This window comes from Neopsephotus bourkii, unplaced genomic scaffold (assembly GCF_033783945.1).
Source record: "Neopsephotus bourkii isolate Nb327-2 ecotype Australia unplaced genomic scaffold, CSIRO-AGI_Nbou_v1 NB_1021, whole genome shotgun sequence".
Lineage (NCBI taxonomy): Eukaryota > Metazoa > Chordata > Aves > Psittaciformes > Psittacidae > Neopsephotus > Neopsephotus bourkii.
Window position 1 is genome coordinate 348,338 of NW_026901510.1, and position 19,789 is coordinate 368,126.

At 45.8% G+C, this 19,789-nt stretch overlaps 1 protein-coding gene across 1 annotated transcript in view; it reads left to right on the forward strand.

Moving 5' to 3' along the window:
• EGFLAM (EGF like, fibronectin type III and laminin G domains) overlaps window positions 1–8,264 on the forward strand; it is an 89,496-nt gene extending 81,232 nt beyond the window's left edge. The window contains exons 21-23 of the mRNA XM_061360359.1: window positions 6,211–6,294; window positions 7,374–7,477; window positions 7,952–8,264. Coding sequence (XP_061216343.1) covers window positions 6,211–6,294; window positions 7,374–7,477; window positions 7,952–8,106 — 343 coding nt within the window. The 3' untranslated portion in view covers window positions 8,107–8,264. The remainder of the gene's footprint in view (window positions 1–6,210; window positions 6,295–7,373; window positions 7,478–7,951) is intronic.
• Window positions 8,265–19,789: the final 11,525 nt, after the last annotated feature.

Below are 19,789 nucleotides of genomic sequence, written 5' to 3' on the forward strand. Positions count from 1 at the left end.
AATCATAGTACTGTCCAAAAGATGAAATTGGGAAGTGCTGAGAAATGTTGGGCCAAACTTGTGTTCTCTGTCCAGAATCGCTTTCACCCTTGCAGAAATTTAGGCAGACTGTAAGTTTTTGCATGGTGCTTTTTTGGGACTCCTGCCTTTTGAAAGGCTTGTCTTTCCTCATGATCCCCTTTTAGGTTGTGTAAGACAAATATTGAAATAACAAACTAAAAATGCCATCATTATTATGGATTGTCATGAGACGTTGGTTGTATGACAAAGATTTTGTTCATCATTTAAGCTGATTTGAAGCTGTCTTTTATGTGACTTCTACGTGACATGGAACTGTTGGAACAAGTCCAGAGGAGGACCATGAGGGTGATCCGGGGACTGGAGCACCTCCCATATGAAGATAGGCTGAGAAAGTTGGGGCTGTGCAGCCCGGAGAAGAGAAGGCTGTGTGGAGACCTCAGAGCAGCCTTCCAGTATCTGAAGGGGGCTTATAGGGATGCTGGGGATGGACTCTTCATTACGGACTGTAGTGACAGGACAAGGGGTAATGGGTTACAACTTAAACAGGGGAAGTTTAGATTGGATATAAGGAGGAAATTCTTTCCTGTTAGGGTGGTGAGGAACTGGAATGGGTTGCCCAGGGAAACTTTGAATGCTTCATCCCTGGTGGTGTTCAAGGCCAGGTTGGACGAGGCCTTGGGTGACATGGTTTAGAGCGAGGTGTCCCTGCCCATGGCAGGGGGGTTGGAACTTGATGATCTTAAGGTCCTTTTCAACCCTAACTATTCTATGATTCTGTGATTCTATGATTCTATGACTTAACTGGTTGTTTTTTGATACCATGGACCATGCAGATAGGTCACACATTTCTGTTTAGATTAATTTTTGAAAGATTTTCTGTGGTTAACTTTGCAAAAACTCTAAGTTTCTTCATTGTTTTATAAACAAGGAATTGATTTTGCAGAAATGGTGCATTTTTTTAAATGTCTTTGAGAATGCACCCAACATATGTAAGTGGCCACGCCATTGTGTCTGTTTTCTAGGCACAGTGCATTTGTATTAGGGTTATTGCCATCCCCCAGAGATGAAGATACACGAAAGTTTTAGACTGAAACAGCTGAATTTTACTGAAATATCTGTACCTTCCATACACATTTAGTCAGGTGAAAAATTAAGATCCCAAATTAAAACTCTCATAAACTATCACTGCATAATGAAAGGAAGCACCAAAGAAGATGCTGAAAGGACAAATACAGAAAAATGTTATCTTATTTCAGAAAGAGTGATCTTCATGCTACCTTTACACCTTTTGAGAGGTGAGGTGAGGAGAATATTGGTGCTTTGAATTGATCACAGCAGCTATTTGAAGATTATCAACATTGAGCCTCCTCCTCGGAATGCCGCCCCTCTTAGGTTTGGGCTTGAAGTGGAAATTAAGTTTGCAACGCACAAGGCGGTGGTCTGTTTGGCATTCTGCACTAGGCATCGCTCTGGTCTGGCAGACATCACGAATATTTCTCTGGCGCACTAAAACATAATCAATAAGGTGCCAATGTTTAGATCGAGGATGCATCCAGGTTGTCTTCCAGCTGTCTTTCTGCTGGAAGATAGTGTTGGTGATGGTAAGCTGTTGCTCTGCACAGAACTCTAGTAAGAGATGACCGTTATCATTGCAGCTGCCAACACCGTGCTTGCCTAGTACTCCTTTCCAGGCTTCAAAGTTCTTTCCTACTCGGGCGTTGAAGTCACCGAGGATTATGATCTTATCTTCTATAGGAACTTTCCGAGTGAGGTGACGCAGGTCGGAGTAGAATTTTTCTTTTTCTGCAGGGTCGGCTTGCAGAGTTGGAGCATATATGCTGAAAAGAACAACGTGTTGCTTATTGTGTAGTGGAAGACGTAAGGAGATAATACGGTCGGAATGACCTATCAGCAGATTTTCAAGTTTAGAGATGATGGAGTTCTTAATCATGAAGCCGACTCCAGAAAGATGACTTTCAGTTTTGGGTTTGCCTGACCAGTAGAGTGCATAGCCAGCACCATGTTCTTTGAGGCTACCTTCCTCATGAAGGCGAACTTCACTGAGTGCAGCGATATCGATGTTAAGACGTGACAATTCATGGGCAATTAGCGCAGAACGGCGCTCAGGACGCCCACTGTTCACTGTATCAAGCATGGTTCTGATGTTCCAACATGCGAGTGTCAATCTGGACACACCTTTGGAGGCAGGTGTATGCCTTTGTCTCTTTGTTTTTAATTGACCGCAATAGAAGATGCCCGTTGGCCGCGGCTAGCCAACCAGGTGGAGGGGGAGATGAGCTTTGGTTAGGCCACCTTTTCTAGGCCTCTCTCCATATGGAGCAAGCAGTGCTGTCCTTGAAAAAGGCTGCTTGGTTATTCAGGATGCTGCCGAACAAGACTGTCATCTCCTGGGTCAGACTTGAGCGACCAATGTCCTGAACCGCCTGCATGCAGGGTTGGGTCTGCGACTTCCAGTGCACCTTATCACCTGCCGTTTCGTCCCTCGCCTGTCGCTACAGGGCTTTGCAAGTGTGGGTAAACCCTTCGGGCCTGCGCAGTGGATTTATTTTAGGTGAGGCACAGCGTGCGCAGAACTGGCCTCACCCTTTACACCTGAGGTTTATCTGCCAGGCCCTAGCGAGCTTGGACGGTGACAGCAAAGTCCTCAGGTCATTGGTTTGATGAGAGTATCCTTCTCTTAGATGGATGGCCTTACAGGGCAATACGAGCTCCATCTGCCCGAGTTTGAAGTTGGAGTTGTCCTTCTCCTAGGATGGTTGCCTGAAGGCTAGTGAGCCTATCCTGCCCATGGACACACTTTGTCTGACCCTCCATTTGAGACCTGACTGGCATGGGAGACCCTACCAGAAGCATAAGCCACCACCAGCATAGCTCCCAACTTCACAAGGGCACGCAAGCTCTTTCCCCACGACAAGAGGGTGTCCGTGAAAGGCTGAAGGCAGTGTATGGACTCACATTTCAGATTCAAAGCCCCTTACTTAGTGCAGATGGCCAAACGCTTCTTACAGATAAAAGCTCCATCCTGAATCGTTGGTCTGAACATTTTCAAACCTCTTTAGTGCTAATCGTGTAGTCCAAGGCGAAGGAATCCAGCACATTCTGCAACATCCGGTGAAAAACGAATTGGATTTAGCCCCTACCATGGGAGAGACTCTTAAGGCCATACAGCAGGTGAAAACTGGCAAGGCAGCTGGGGTTGACGGAGTCCCACCTGAAATATGGAAGCATGGAGGCCAAGCACTTCACGCTAAATTTCATGAGCTAGTTGTGTGCTGTTGGGAACAAGGCAAAATACCGTCTGACTTTCGTGATGCAATCATCGTCACTCTGTATAAGAAAAAAGGTGTCAAGTCAGACTGCTCAAACTACCGTGGTATAACTCTGCTCTCCATTGCTGGTAAAATTCTTGCAAGAATACTATTGAACAGACTAGTACCTGCCATCGCAGAAGAACTTCTACCTGAAAGTCAGTGTGGTTTCAGGGCTAATAGAAGTACCACAGACATGGTATTTGCTCTCAGACAATTGCAAGAAAAGTGTAGAGAACAGAATAAGGGGTTATACGTAACTTTCGTTGACCTCACCAAAGCTTTTGACACTGTGAGCAGGAAAGGCTTGTGGCTGATCTTAGAACGATTAGGTTGTCCCCCCAAGTTCCTGAAAATGATTATTCTGTTACATGAGGATCAGCAAGGCCAAGTCAGGTATGGTGATGCACTCTCTGAGCCTCTCCCAATAACCAATGGTGTGAAACAAGGTTGCGTTCTCGCACCGACCTTATTCACAATCTTCTTCAGCATGATGCTCCAAAGGGCTACAGCAGACCTCGATGAACAAGACGGCATTTATATTCGATACCGTGCCGATGGTAGCCTATTCAGTCTAAGGCAACTGAAGGCCCACACTAAGACCCTAAACCATCTTGTCCGTGAGCTGCTTTTTGCTGATGATGCTGCCCTTGTTGCCCACACAGAAGCAGCTCTGCAGCGTTTGACATCTTGCTTTGCGGAGGCGGCTGAGGTTTTTGGGCTGGAAGTCAGCTTGAAGAAGACAGTAGTCCTCTACCAACCTGCACCGCAAGAAGATTATCGCCATCCCCATATTACCATCGGCGAGTCAGACCTTAAGACAGTTCAGCAGTTCAGCTATCTGGGAAGCATCATTTCCTCGGATGCCATGATCAACAAAGAGATAGACAACAGAATAGCAAAGGCATATAGAGCCTTTGGAAAACTCCATAAAAGAGTCTGGTGTAATAAACACCTGAAGAAAAGTACAAAGATCAGTGTCTATAGAGCCATTGTATTGTCTACTCTTTTATATGGGTCTGAATCATGGGTCATCTACCATCAGCACCTGCGACTCCTGGAACGCTTTCATCAGCGCTGCCTCCGTACAATTCTAAACATCCATTGGACTGACTATGTGTCTAATGTCACTGTCCTCGAACAGGCAGGGGTCACCAGCATCGAGGCCATATTGCTGAAATTGCAGCTGCGCTGGGCAGGGCACGTCTCTAGAATGAAGGATCACCGCCTCCCCAAGATCGTGTTTTATGGTGAACTTGCCACTGGTAGCCGCAAGAGAGGTGCCCCAAAGAAGAGATATAAGGACTCCCTGAAACAATACCTTAGCCTTGGCCATATTGACTACCATCAGTGGTCCACCTTGGCCTCCAATCGGGAGACTTGGAGGCACACCATACATAATGCCGCTGACTCCTTTGAGAGTTCACGAAGAACTAGTCTCGAGGAGAAAAGACAACGCAGAAAGAATCGCGCTCCACCTGTTCCACCCAAGGAGACCTTCTGCTGTGCTTTTTGTAGCCGGATTTGCCTATCCCACATTGGCCTTCTTAGTCATCAGCACGCTTGTAGTAAGCGTGGGTAAAAGCCCTTCCCAAATCTTCGTTCGCGAAGTCAAGCCATGATGATGATGAATTGATCAGAAGTATTTTTCTGCAGTCCATAATTATGTACCTGTGTTCTGGTACAGTTTGAAATTCAAAACATATCTTTTATTTCCCTTTTTCTATGGCCTAGCAGAGTAGGTTCTCTATACACTGTAACTGCTGCTGTAAATCCTTTCTGTTGTTCCCTACATCTGTATAAGGTTATATCACTGTTGTAGGGGATCCCCTTCCACTAGGGATATTAATCTAATTTTTGTTACCAAAGGTCTAACGTTTAGATACAATCCTGAACACCCAAACATTCTGTAGCTCTCGATCTAGACTGGTTTCTGCATCCTGGGTAAAAGGAGATGCTTGCTTGAGACTCACGTAACCATCTGGAGAGGAGTAAAGTTTAGGACCATTTTCTTCATGATCTAACATGCTGTTCTCAAGTACCTAACCCTGGCCAGAACTTAATTCCAGGCTTAGCCTTGTTTGAAGAGATGATGATGTTTGCTTTAATCTCTCTAGTTTGGTACTGGCTGAAGGCCAGCAGTGGCTGGCTCAGGCTAATTGACCCTGCTTATTTAGGCAGATGAGCACCCAACAGTTCACTGTGCTGTAGCATCTACTTCCCCTTCATGAAGTTTGGCCCAGATTTCTGGGACCCAGAAATTAAGATGCCTAAGAGTAAATGTGATGGGGGACATTACATCTGCTGGGTAATTTTAGTACCAGCAAATGCAAAGAAATAATCTGAGCTGCAACTTCATGATTATCTCTGAGTTTGCTTATTAGACTTCGTCATTTCTAACATCACAAGTCTCAACCTTGTTTTTAATGCACATGATTTGTAGATCCATTATAGGTTGTCTGCTTATTTGCTCTTGTAATAGTTTATTTATTAACTATGTTTGTAACCTCCCACTACTTTCTCAAATTAGGCCAAAGGTTTGTAGGTCACTGACTTTCATAACCTCCTGGTTTGGGGAGGAACTGCCACTCAGAGGCCCCCTTCTTGCTCCCATGGAACAGTAGTACCCTCTCTTGACTTGAACAGGAGTGAGTTTTACCTGCTGCTCCATGACTGGCTCTGCAAAACAAGTGTGTTGCTGCTGGCCTTCCAAAGGACTCCACTGTTTCCCCCAGGGTCTGAGCCATGAGGGGAGCTTGGGGGGCTGAGCAAGTGGGGCACAGAGTAAGGACATCCAAGCAACCTGGCGGCAGCTGCTGCTCACATTTACAGAATATTTATGTTTTCTCTTTAATTGTAGCTACAATTTGGGCAGTGGCATTGCCTCCATCATGGTGAATGGCTCTTTCAGCGATGGCCGGTGGCACAGAGTCAAGGCTGTTCGGTAAGTGGCCATGCTTCATGTGAGGTGTTTTGGAGCCGCCCTGCCATTAAAGGTGCTGGCTGGCATTTTTGGATGCTGATCGGGTGTGAATCGCTGCAGCTCCACACTCTCACATCTCTTAGGAGTTGAACTGTTAGCAACTGTTGCAAGACGATGCACACAAAGATTATTGTATTTAAGATGACAGTGCCAACTTGGCACAGCTCAAGGCAGGCTGCCAAAGTCACACAGGGCTACTCTTAGGCTGTGACAAGCATTCTATTAAACCCATGCCATTTGTGTTAAGACTATTTTTAATAGTCTGCATTTTGAAATTGCCCAGTGAGTATTTTATGGGCTGGCATAAGCAGTGGAGCATGGACAGTGTATACCTACTTTTTCTATTTGGAGGAGGTGCAGACATCTTGCAGTGTATATATAACTCATATTTATAGCTCATTACCTCATGGGAGGCAAGTATGCCCAGCAGGGAAAGCATGCACCCCTCTCTTCATGAGGTGTTGTGTCCTTGGAAATCGTAGGCTGACATTAGCACAGCTTGTTACCAAATTCAGTTGGAATAGGACCTCATAAAGTGTTTTTTTCTTTCAGTGTGGTTATTGACCATATATAAAATAGAAGTGGCCTAAAAGCTCTACTAAGAAACAAAACTGCTTATAACTATGTTTTGTCTTAGCTTGTCTATTGTCTATTTCTTCCCTTCCATTGAAGCTTCTGCTGATTACTTTTTTTTGTATGTCTGATGATTACTTTTTAACATGTCAGCACCTGTCCATCCTCCCCTTTTGCCCACAAGTGTCATTTACTTCTTTCCCAGCTTTTTTCTCCTCCTCAGATTGGTCCCACACATTGCAGATCTCTGACATCTCAGTCCCTGGAAAGAAATAAAGCACCCTGAAGGGTCTGGGTTGCTTTAGCAACCTTTGTTGTCTGTGGGTCTCCCCAACACCCGTCCCAAGCCTTTGCCATGAACCCTGCCAAGCACTGAGTCATTCTGGTCTCCTGGCAAGGAGGAAATGCTGCTGCTCCTCCTGCCTGGTTATAGGCTGGATGAGAGTGGTTTGGTTTTTTTGTTTCAGGGATGGACAATCTGGCAAAGTAACTGTGGATGATTATGGTGCCAGGACTGGTAAATCCCCTGGAAAGATGAGGCAGTTAAACATCAATGGAGATCTCTATGTAGGTGAGTGCTCACCCTTCACATTCAGGACTCAGCTGCAACACAGGGCATTCCAGCCCATCCATCTCAGGGTGAAGGCTTCACATGGCAGCCTTTGGTCCTCCACAACCTGCATGGGATGGGGGGGACTGGTATGAGAAAGGACCAGCATCATGGAGTGCTGTATAAGCCCAGCAAGTACATAGGCAAACAGCAAGTGGCAGGTGCAAACCCTACACCTCAGTGGGAACCTGAGCACACACTTATTCAGCTCCGAGTTAAAGTGTTAAAGTTTATTATCTCCTGCTTATCTTCTCTGTACTTTCAAATACTTAGAAGCTATATTAAAAAAAAAAAAAAACATGAAGAAAGCTGTAAGTTAAGATTGACCTCTGAGGTGCTTTAGGAAGGCTAATGGTGTTGCTAGGTGTGCAGGCTGCTAAGCAGGAACAAACACCCTTGCTGGGGAAATGTTTCTCATCACTGCCTTTCCCCCAGGTGGCATGAAGGAAATAGCCCTGCACACGAACAGACAGTACATGCGGGGCCTGGTGGGCTGCATTTCCCACCTCACTCTTTCAACTGACTATCACATCTCGCTGGTGGAGGATGCTGCCAATGGGAAGAACATCAACACGTGTGGGACCAAGTGACAAGAGAGGAATCCCGGTGCTGAGGACCTGTCATGTTCTTGTGTGTGTGGCTGAGCATGAGCTGGCTGCTTCAGCCCTCTGCAGCCAGCCCATGTTTACCTGGGAAGGTGACAAAACCAAAGGGAACCTCCCCTAACCCCTCAAAAAAAAAAAAAGAACATTTTTCCCTCTTCTTTCCTGTCCTTTCCTGAGCAAACCAAATCGGGTATTTTGTGTATGAACCGTCCCCTCTTCCCAGTAAGTGTTTAGGTAGTGCATTGCTGCAAACAGCAAAAAGAAATGCGTGATGTTGCAAGTAGCTCAATGACTGTTGTGGTCCTTAGGTTATCTTTTGTAATACCCAAGAAGGAAGTCTTGAAACACCTGCATTCCTCCTACCCTGCAATGCTACAGTGACTGCTGTTCAACAGATACAACATCAGGCAGTGTATCTGTGCATTCAGATATATGTTGTGGAACAGCAGTCCTCCTGACCACTCTCTGATTTAGCTAAATTATGTTTCGTCCTGTGTAAATAACAGCTACAGTGACTGATTTCAAAACATTGCTCTTTGTTCAGGAGGAAAGCTCTGAAAGTCTAATTTTTTATTACAAGCAACAAAATCAATGAACCGATTTTGTAGAAGTAATTTTATACTTGTATATTTTTTATAGCAGCAGCAGCAGACCTGCCTACATGGTGTAACTTTAACACTTAGGTGTACTATTAGCTCTTTGCACACTTTCCTAAAAATAGCAAAGTCACCTGTGGCTTAAATTTGCTATACAGGATGCTTAGTGTCTGTATTATACAGTTCTGATGGGGATATTTGTGCGTTATGACCAGTTTTAAATCTCACTCATTTTGTTTTGTAAATTTGGACAGTTTAAGATTGTACATTATGAAGCTTTCCTGGCTTAAACAGATTAAAAGATTAGAAAAAAAAAAAAATTAGCAAATGCTTGCTACTGTGGTGTTATAAATCACTTTTTTTTTTTTTTCTGAAAATGGGAAAAGGGCTGTGTGAGAGACCGTGGTGGGTCACAGTCCTCTTAAAATAATATGTTTTCTAGGCACAGGACCAACACTTATGCAACCTTGATTGCCAAGCTGTAATATAAGCAGGCAAACAGAGTGCTGTCGAGACATTAAGGAAACGGTCCAGAATGTCATAGTTTGGAGATTTTTCTTCCTTAACTCTTTGTTCCGAGAGGATTAGTGAGCCATCAGGAGCTGGGGGGAGAAGAGAGATAAGCTGTGTGGTGGAGTGTACCATGGCTCACCACACGCCAGAAGCATGAGGAGAACAAACCTCCTCGATGGTGCAGGCTCATCTGAATGCTGATGAGTCAAAAGCAACCTTTTGATGAGGAGATCAGGAGGTTTCTGATCCATTCTACCTTGTCCAGGGTGCTCCTGGCTTTGTGGAAGCTAAAACATGTCCTATCTTCACGTGACTGAGCAGCTGCAGGCTTGAATGGGAAAAATAATACCTCATACTAGATAATGACACATAGAAATAACTACCAAAGAGACCTCAAGTCGTCTCCTGCACACTGAAAGGGATGCCCTGATCACTTAGATGATCTGGTGCACCTTGTAGACATAGCAGCCATGGTCAAGAGGTGTAAAACAAATGCAGGCACTTGTTAGAACTAGAAAGGAGCAGAAAAATGCATGGTAGTGCCAGCACCCATGTGCTGCCCACTATTCAAATCACACTTCAAAAAACTGTCCATGGCAGATACAAGCAGCTTGCAAAAGAGCTGGAGATATGGCTCTTCTCCCAGGAAAAGTGGAGTATTTTTTGGTTTAGGGAAACAGTGCATGGTCAAGAAAAAGCAGGACGAAGTATACACAATCAAGATGTGGCTTTAAAATGAAAGTAAATGGAATCTGATACCATGGGATATACAGGGGAAATATGTAGGGTTTGATAAGTGCTGAAAACTGAAATCGCCAGGGACTGAAGACAGAACCATGCTGGCTACCCACTGCATGAGCCCTGCAGCAGTGTCCAGACACAGCGGGTGCTCAGCATCTGGAGACGGAGGACTCATATTTTATCAACTCAAAAGACTTTCCCAGATGGTAGTGAACTGTCCTGACCCGGGCAGGGAAGGGAGATCAGCCAACTGCACCCCTAGTCCTTGGGACCTTATGTGCTGCTGGTGACAAGGGAAAAACACTGGTCCAGAAACAGACTGAGCCTCCACTCTGTCACATGTGCCTCGCCTTTCCCACCCTTTCATTTCTGTCACAGGGTTTGGAGACTGTTTCCAAGATAAACATCTGGCGGGAGAGGTCTCTATTTTAAGATAATTTACTGCAGAATAACAGGCATTTTAGTTCAAGGCCATACTTCTCCAGAACAAAAGCTGCTCTTTGAAATGCAGGGTAGGGGAGGAGTGGGTAGGAAATACCTCTGTTGTTGTTGTGGAAAAAGAAGAGCGACAAACTGCAGTTCCCCAAATGCCTGTTTCCAACTATGTGTATCACCACATGGGAATTTGGAGCTGGCAGCATCACCCCACTGCAGCACAGACGGAGTACAAGCAGCAGAGCTGCATGGTGCCAGCCAGGCGGGGGAATAGCAAAGATGCTGTGGGGTTTGTATCTTTTAAAGACAAAGTCCTTTCTACATCCTGTTACAGTCTGAGAAACCTCTGAAGAGGGAAGCATCCCGCATCCACATCTCCTGTCTCCCTGGTGAAACTTGGGGCTGAGTGAGAGGCAGGGATTTATTCTCAAAGGGTTAAGCAGCAAATAGGTGACAGAAACTCAGGAACATCTGACCAGATGTGGAGGCTTGCCCACCCCTATTTCCCTAAAGCTGGGCCAAGGAAGCATTGGGCAAAGGTGGATAGCCCATGGCAAATTGCTTAGTCATTTTCCCAGGAACTGGCCTGGGCGTGCTGCTCAATGTCTCCGAGGCTTTTTATTAATCATATTACTTATCATTCAAGCCATATCAGATGCTCAGCATGACCCTGGTGCTGCTACAGTAGGAGCTCTTGCCCACTGACAAAGCCATGTCCTTTTTGTCACAGGTACCTGTGCAAACCAGCAATGTAGCCAGCAGTCCCAGGTGCTTGTGCCTTTCTTTGCAATTTAATCCCCTTCCCAAAATTGCAGCTTTTACCTTGCTTCCTGATTTTCCACATGAATCCCAAAAGACAACCCCCTCCACTTTCTAAGTCTAAATGCCCACCTTGGTGCCAGCTTTGGATGGTCTGAGTTAGGCTTAATGCTGGGCACTGGCTGTTGGGCAGAGATACTCTCCTCTTGCTCCTCACCTTGCCCAGGGCATAGTGCATCTTGCTGCTCTCCACCACTACTCCATCACTGTGGGGACCAGCCACTTGGGAGTCAGCAGTTGGGTTTACTCAGGTCATCCTGAAGCAAAATAAGGAAGAAAAAACCCACCCCAAACCCAGGGTTGTGAAGCTGCAGATTCCCCACTGGTGCATTAGCCTGCCACAGGTGCCTATTAAAAGTTACTGTTTTGTCAGCCAGGCTTTGATTTTGAACTTTTTCATTCTGTTCCTGAAGCAAAATAAGCCAGGTGGGAAATCATTCCAGCTCTGTATGTACAGCTCCCCCCGTGGCAGCATCATCCCTCAAGGGGCAAATCTCCTCACTTTACAAGGCTAGATAAACTGCAGCTGTGGTTTACTCATGGAGGGCAGCAGCCACGTACCATCAGCCAGATGTGTCTTTTTGTCAGCATTCTATTTCTTGGTGTGTATATGCACACAGTGGAGATTTTCCCTCTCCAAAGCAGTAACTTACTCTGATGTCTCAGTCAAGGCATCACCTGCATCATTGAGCACATCCGTCTGTACTGCTCCACTTTCCTGTTGGTTTAAGTCACCAGGGGCACCCCTATTCCCCTTGTCAGACAATGAGGTGTCCCCACTCCAGTGTTTGGGTGTCTCACAGATGAGTAACAGCCCCGTGTAGGAAGCTCTGTGAGCTTCTGGCTCTCTGCCCTCCAGGACAGGACCTGGATGGTCCATGAGTGCCCTCTTCCCAACCCCTGCAATGGAGACAGCCTGGCAGCACTGTGACCAACTGTCCCTATTTCTCTCAAATATCCGTTCACTGTCAGAGCATTTCAGTTTGTTCATTGTGCACAATAAACAAAGACGACATTGTTCCTTTCCCCCTGATATTTCTTTTTAAGCTTCCCTCAGTCCTCCTTTCTAGGAAAACAACAGTGCCAGTTCTCTCAGCACCCATCCGCACATGTCATGTTTTCCAGTTCTGTACTTTGGTCTTACGTATGAGAACAGCATGGAAGAAATGGGGCTCCTGATCACCAACACCCCATGTTCAGGCTCACAAACCAGCAGCTTTCCAGCCTTCCTTTTTTATTTTGCAGACCCTTAAATAATTTGTAGTAACAAAAGCAGCAGCATTTGTGGTCACTTTTTGTGGACATGGTGGAATTTTCCTCCATTTTCCTGTCCTTTGAAGACACCGGACAGGCAATATTTAGTATTTTATTTTCAGTTCATCTTTCTTCCTTTTTTTTTTTTCTTGCTACAGCTATCAGCAAAGCAGAATTAAAAAAAAAACAATCATCAATTTATCATAGGATCATAGAATGGATAGGGTTGGAAAGGACCTTAAGATCATCAAGTTCCAACTCTCCTACCATGGGCAGGGACACCTCACTCTAAACCATGTCACCCAAGGCCTCATCCAACCTGGCCTTGAACACTGCCAGGGATGGAGCATTCACAACCTCCCTGGGCAACCTATTCCAGTGCCTCACCACCCTAACAGAAAGAATTTCTTCCTTATACCCAATCTAAACTTCCCCTGTTTAAGTTTTAACCCATTACCCCTTGTCCTATTACTACAGTCCCTAATGAAGAATCCCTCCCCAGCATCCCTATATGCCCCCTTCAGATACTGGAAGGCTGCTATGAGGTCTCCACACAGCCTTCTCTTCTCCAGGCTGAACAGCCCCGACTTTCTCAGACGATATTCATACAGGAGGTGCTCCAGCCCCTGATCATCATCGTGGCCCTCCTCTGGATTGTTCCAACAGATCCATGTCCTTTTTATGTTGAGGACACCAGAACTGCACACAATACTCCAAGTGAGGTCTCACGAGAGCAGAATAAAGGGACAGGATCACCTCCTTCGACCTGCTGGTCACACTCCTTTTGATGCATCCCAGGATACAGTTGGCTTTCTGGGCTGCAAGCGCACACTGCTGGCTCATGTTCATTTCTCATGGACCAGCACCCCCAAGTCCTTCTCCGCAGGGCTGCTTTGAATCTCTTCTCTGCCCAACCTGTAGCTGTGCCTGGGATTGCTCCAACCCAGGTGTAGGACCTTGCACTTGTCATGGTTAAACTTCATGAGGTTGGCATCAGCCCACCTCACAAGTGTGTCAAGGTCCCTCTGGATGGCATTCCTTCCCTCCAGCGTATCAACCAAAGCTCACAGCGTGGTGTCATCGGCAAACTTGCTGAGGGCACACCCAATCCCACTGTCCATGTCAGTGATGAAGATGTTAAACAAGACCGGTCCCAACACCAATCCCTGAGGGACACCACTCGTTACAGGTCTCCAGCTGGACATTGAGACATTGACCACCACTCTTTGTGTGCGGCCATCCAGCCAGTTCTTTATCCACCGAGTGGTCCATTCATCAAATTGATGTCTCCTCAATTTAGAGACAAGGATGTCATGTGGGACAGTGTCGAACGCTTTACACAAATCCAGGTAGATGACATCCACTGCTTTACTGCTGTCCATCAGTTCTGTAGCCCCATCATAAAAGGCCACCAAATTGGTCAGGGAGGATTTCCCCTTAGTGAAGCCATGCTGGCTTTCACCAAGCACCTTGTTAATTTTCATGTGCCTTACCATGCCTTCCAGGAGAATCTGCTCCAAGATTTTGCCAGGCACAGAGGTGAGACTGCCTGGTCTGTAATTCCCTGGGTCATCCATTTTCCCCTTCTTGAAAATGGGGGTTATATTTCCCTTTTCCCAATTGTTGGGAACTTCACCTGACTGCCATAATTTTTCAAATATGATGGCTTAGCAACTTCATTTGCCATCTCCTTCAGGACCCGCAGATGGATTTCATCAGGACCCATGGACTTGTGCACGTTCAGATTTTTAAGATGGTCTCGAACCAATTCCTCTCCTACAGTGGGCCCAAGGTCTTCATTCTCACAGTCCCTGCATCTGCCTTCCAAGACTTGGGTGGTGCGGTCAGAGCCTTTGCTAGAGAAGACCGAGGCAAAGAAGTCATTCAGAACCTCAGCCTTCTCCAAATCCTGTGTAGCTAGTTCACCCGAGAGCTTCCTGAGGGGGCCTACGTTCTCCCTAATCTGTTTTTTATTTGCTATGTACCTGTAGAATCCCTTCCTGTTATCCTTAATATCCCTAGCCAAGTTTAATTCTAACTGGGCCTTAGCTTTCCTAACCTGGTCCCTAGCTTCCCGGACAACATCCCTGTACTCTTCCCAGGCCGCCTGTCCTTGCTTCCACTTTCTATAAAACTCTTTTTTCATTTGAATTTTCCTCAGGAGCTCCTTATCCATCCAAGGAGGTCTCCTGGCCCTCCTGCTGCACTTCCTTCTAGTTGGGATGCAACACTCCTGAGCTTGTAGCAGGTGATCCTTGAAGACCAACCAAGAGTCTTGAGCCCCCCTGCCCTCTAGGGCTATATCCCATGGAACCTTACTAAGCAGGTTCCTGAAGAGGCCAAAGTCTGCTCTCTTGAAGTCCAGGGCAGTGAGCTTGCTGCACGCTCTTCTCACTGTCCTGAGGATCTTGAATTAAACCATCTCATGATCGCTGCAACCAAGGCTGCCCTGGAGTGCCACATTTCCAACGAGCCCTTCCTTGTTGGTGAGCACAAGGTCGAGCATGGCACCTCTCCTTGTCGGTTCCTCTATTACTTGCAGAAGGAAGTTGTCTTCCACACAATCGAGGAACCTCCTGGATTGCTTGTGCCAGGCCATACCGTCATTCCAACAGATGTCAGAGTGGTTGAAGTCACCCATGAGAACAAGGGCCTGTGAGCGTGAGGCTTTTCCTATCTGCCTATAGAGTGCCACAGTAATGTCTCCCATTGCTGTTTCCCCTTTAACCCTAACCCACAAGCTCTCTGTTAACTGCTCACCAGTCCCCAGACAGAGTTTCATACTCTCCAGCCTATTCCTAACATAAAGGGCAACCCCCCCTCCACGCCTGCCAGGCCTTGTCTTTGCTAAAGAGTCTGTAACCTTCCATTCCAACATTCCAGTCATAGGAGCCATCCCACCATGTTTCTGTGATGCCTATAATATCATACCCCCATAGACGAGCACACATCTCTAATTCCTCTTGTTCGTTCCCCATGCTATGGGCATTTGTATAGAGGCATCTGAGCCGAGCTCCAAATGAAGCCGGCTCATTGCCTGGAGCAGCTGAAATATCTCTACATTGCTCCGAGCATTTATTATAGGTGCTGGCAACTGACTGGGAGTGCTGGGATGGAATGATGCCCCCCTCCCCCAACACATCTAGTTTAAAGCCTCCTTGACCAGCCTGGCAAGCCTCCTAGCAAAATTGCTCCGGACCAGCTCCACTAGCCCCCACTAGACCTGGCCTACAAACTTGGGTCCCATGTTCAAGACACCCAAACCCCTGACTGTGACACCACCCTTTTAACAATTTATTAACCTGGCTAATCCTCCTAGCTTTTTTTAGGTCCTCTGCTGTATCCGGGGGAATAAATGAAAAGACTGTCTGAGCTCCAGAGCCCTTAACCACCTCTCCCAGAGCTCTGTAGTCCTTCTTTATGCTCCCCAGGCTACTACTATCTACATCCCTAGCACCCACATGTATCACCAGAAGTGGGTAATAGTCCGTGGGGCTTACCAGAGCAGGCAGCCTCTCTGCCACAGCCCTCATCCGTGCCCCTGGTAGGCAACACACCTCCCTTGAGACCCTGTCAGGCCAACAGTTGAGTGCTTCTGTCCCTTTCAAAGTAGAATCCACTACTACTATGACCCGCCACTTTTTCCTGGCAGCACCAGTAGAAATCTTCTTTACTAGTCCATCGCCTCGCTGTTTCTGGCAAAAGTGCATTTCCTCATGAGCCCTCTGCAGGACAGCAAAGCGGTTCTGCGTGGGGGCAACAGGTTTAGGAGGAAGTGCCTTGCTTTTGTCCTTTTCCTCCTGTTTTTGTTGTTTTTTTCTGGTCACCAATTCCCAGCTTCAAGGGTTAACAATCTTCTTTTTTCCTCCATGAACTACAGGGGAAGCTTGAGGACTCTGCACAGTTTGGGCAGGGAGCAAGCATTCCTGCTTCCTCTCAGCTACCCTGACATCTTGTAGCCTATTAATAGCTTCCTGCAGCTCAGCCACCTGCTGCAGGAGAACCTCCACCAGGGAGCACCCAGTGCAGCCCTGCCCATTGTGCACCTTTCCCTCACCAGAGCAGTGCAGGCACTCTCTACACCCCGAGGTCTGCGCTGCAGCCTCCCCTCTCATCGGCTCTGTCTGGGTGCCTACAGTGGTGACCGCCGGGGCAGCCAGAGCAGAGCTTCCAGACCGGGCCCTGCTCATACGGTGAGTGCTCACCGTCCCGCTCCCCTGCCCGCGCTCCCTGGGGCAGGTTTTTAACCAATCAGGGCTAGCTCCGCTCCTCCTGGCTCCGCCCCCGGTGAGTCCCCACTCGCGTCAGCGGAGCTGCCGGCTCCTGGGCAGGTCCTGTCGAGGACTTGAGGCTCCCTCGGTGGCTCTGCTCTTGTCGCTCTGAGTTGAGGCTCCTGGACGCTGATCTCCCTCCGCTCTGGTGTTCAAGGCGTCCTCTCTCGAGCTACTCAACTCAGCAACTGACCCCACACCTGCCCAGTGCTCAGTGAAGCTAACACATCATGCCTAGTTGCTGTCACACCAGTAAGCTGCACCAATGACTCTTGACTTTCGAGGCTGCTTCTGAAGAGTTGGAGAGAGCAGCATACCACCATGCAATGATGGCTTCATGTGACATGCTGTCTGGCACCTGTCTGTGTGCACATGAAGACTGCATGTCGCCCCTCATGTCATCTGTGGTTCAATGAGCCACAAAAATCCATGACTGTTTCTAGGACCAGTAAGTGCTGTGACATAAGTGGCCTCAAACATAAGGCCCATGTTACAGTCACCATAGGAACTGATCATTGTCATTCCACTAAAACACACTGAAGCCTGGGCCCCTCCTTCCTGCCACTACATCCTTCATCCTGGAATAGTGATGTTCACCACATAGACCCGTCTCCAGCAGAGACCCTCTGGCTCACCTCTGCAACCCCTCAGCCCAAGCCTGTCAGAAAATAACATCTCAAACCCCCAGCTGTGTTAGAGCCAAAAGCCAAGGAGGACATGGGTAAGTCAACTGGCCTTCCTCCTATCATCACATCGCATGGCAGGAACAAGAGGGCTTCAGCGAACCATGTATGAATGCACTACAGCATGCTGTGCTTTGAGAAGCTGCTCAGAGAGTATCTGCATTACTACCCGCTCTGTCGATCAAGAAGCCAAGGCTATGCTTGCCAGATCCTGTGGTTATTTACTCTGGCACAGAATTAAAATACCTCTATTTGTACTGGAGCATGAGCAGAATTTAACTATTACTTAAAAATAAACATGCAAGCAAGGAATATGAAAACATATAAGAGTGTAAGAAAATATATTTATTAAATTCCATGGCAATACTATGGTAAAATTGTTAAATACATGCGTATTTTTAGACACCCAAGCAATACAACAGGAGTTACAACAGCCAAGCAAACTAGGTTTAAAACGTATGCAAAGTTGGTATCTTAGGTCAGGTTAGTCTTAAATGCCATCTGCCACACTGGACTATTATTTCCCCACCATGATCCCACGCTTCCTTTTTCAAGCATGCATTTGTTTAACTGCTTAGCTAATAAATTTTCTTGTTGATACACTGCTGAATCAGTATTTTACTTGGTATGCTACAACTTCACTAAAGTGCCTTGTGATGATTTTGCTTAAATTGTGAAATATTTATGCAATACTGGACTTGGAAGCTGGAAAACTTCAGTATCATTCAGCAACAGAATTATGTTAAATGACTGATTAGATTTAGTGTGTTAGGAAGACTATTTTGTCAGCTTGATTTATTGATTTATTCTCTGAATTATTTTCTATAGATGACTATTTCAAATTGGCAAACAATATTTTCACTAGTATTAAACAGAAGTCCATTAAAATCTTTGTAAAAACAGAACATAAAAACATCTCTAAACAAATTATTTACGCTTTAAAAAATACAGTATAAAAAGACCTAAAAAAAAAAATAATTGAACCTGTTCACAGTATATATTGTGAAAGTTACAGCATTATAGTACAACATTGTTTTGTTTTTCAGGTGACTTGTATGCCTCCATCAGCTCCACTTCTTTGTGTGCCACAACTGGATCAAAGTTCAAATTACTATTACCTTCGAGTAGGATTTCAGAGTCGATTCAGTTATCTTCTTTTTTTGCTATCCCCTGTGTTAGAAACTTTTCTGACACGCTATGAAGCATAAAATGTTGTCCATCCCAAGCCATTCTTGAATCACATTTAAGGAAATATTGACAAAGTGATGTTCAAGGATTCCTTTTTTATTGTATTACTACTAAACGTGTGAGACCTTGCCAGTTTCTGTTTTACTTTGCCCTGCTTGATCAATTTCTTTTTTAATTTTTTTTTAGCTCAAATAATGAAAATGAAAACATTTCATTTTTTGCTTTGTTCCTGGTTAAGTTTACTTACTACATTTTGCACAACATGAGACCAAGTGAGTTCGAAAGATACTGAACATTCTCATGGAAGTTGTGCATATGCTTCCCCTGGAGCTTGCTTTCACGTAGCAACAGTCAAAGTGCAGGTTTGGGGCCATCCAAAACCTAAAGATTTTGTTGGGTATCACATTAAAAAATAAGTATGTCATCTGGGCAGCACTGTCTCAAGAAGAGGGTAATACTGCAGAGGTATTGACCCCATCCTCTCATGTAACACACCGCCATTAGACCAGCTCACCTGCATGGAGATGCTGAGCCACTGCCCTCCGAATTCAAAAGTTCTCTGGAGACATATTTATGTATTGCAAAAGCAGAAAGAATCAATAGACATTTTTTGTGAGGAAGAAGTATTGTCATGCACCCTGGGACAACTGGTGAAGTTACAGAAACCCCTGCCAGTATCATCTGAGGTTTGTTTGCATACTATGCTAAAAGCAAACAAACACTGACAATCTTAGAAACACTGGGGAAAATCCAGAGTTACATAAATAGGGGAGGGGAAGAAGGAAATTGTTATGGAAGAAACTTTTCCAGATTCTAAGGAGATACTTAGAAACTCAAGAAGCATGAGGAAATTCGTTTTTAAACCAATTTCTAACTAAAACTAAACATTCTGAATCAATGTCAGTTGGGGTCTGCAGCTGTGTTTCAAAGCTTCCTAAGGAAAACAGAAAGAAAAAGCCAACAACAAAACTTGCAAACTGCCAACAGCATATCTGAAAATCAGCCACAGAGAGCACTGCTTAATGCACATCAGCACAAACTCTGTGTAGTGTGTTGGGAAGAGGGCAGACAGCATCTATTTCCTCTAGACAAAACTGCATCTCAGAACTCACATAATAAAGTACAGTGCTCCAAAAAAAATTGCTTTGGGAATTGCAAGCCAATCTCC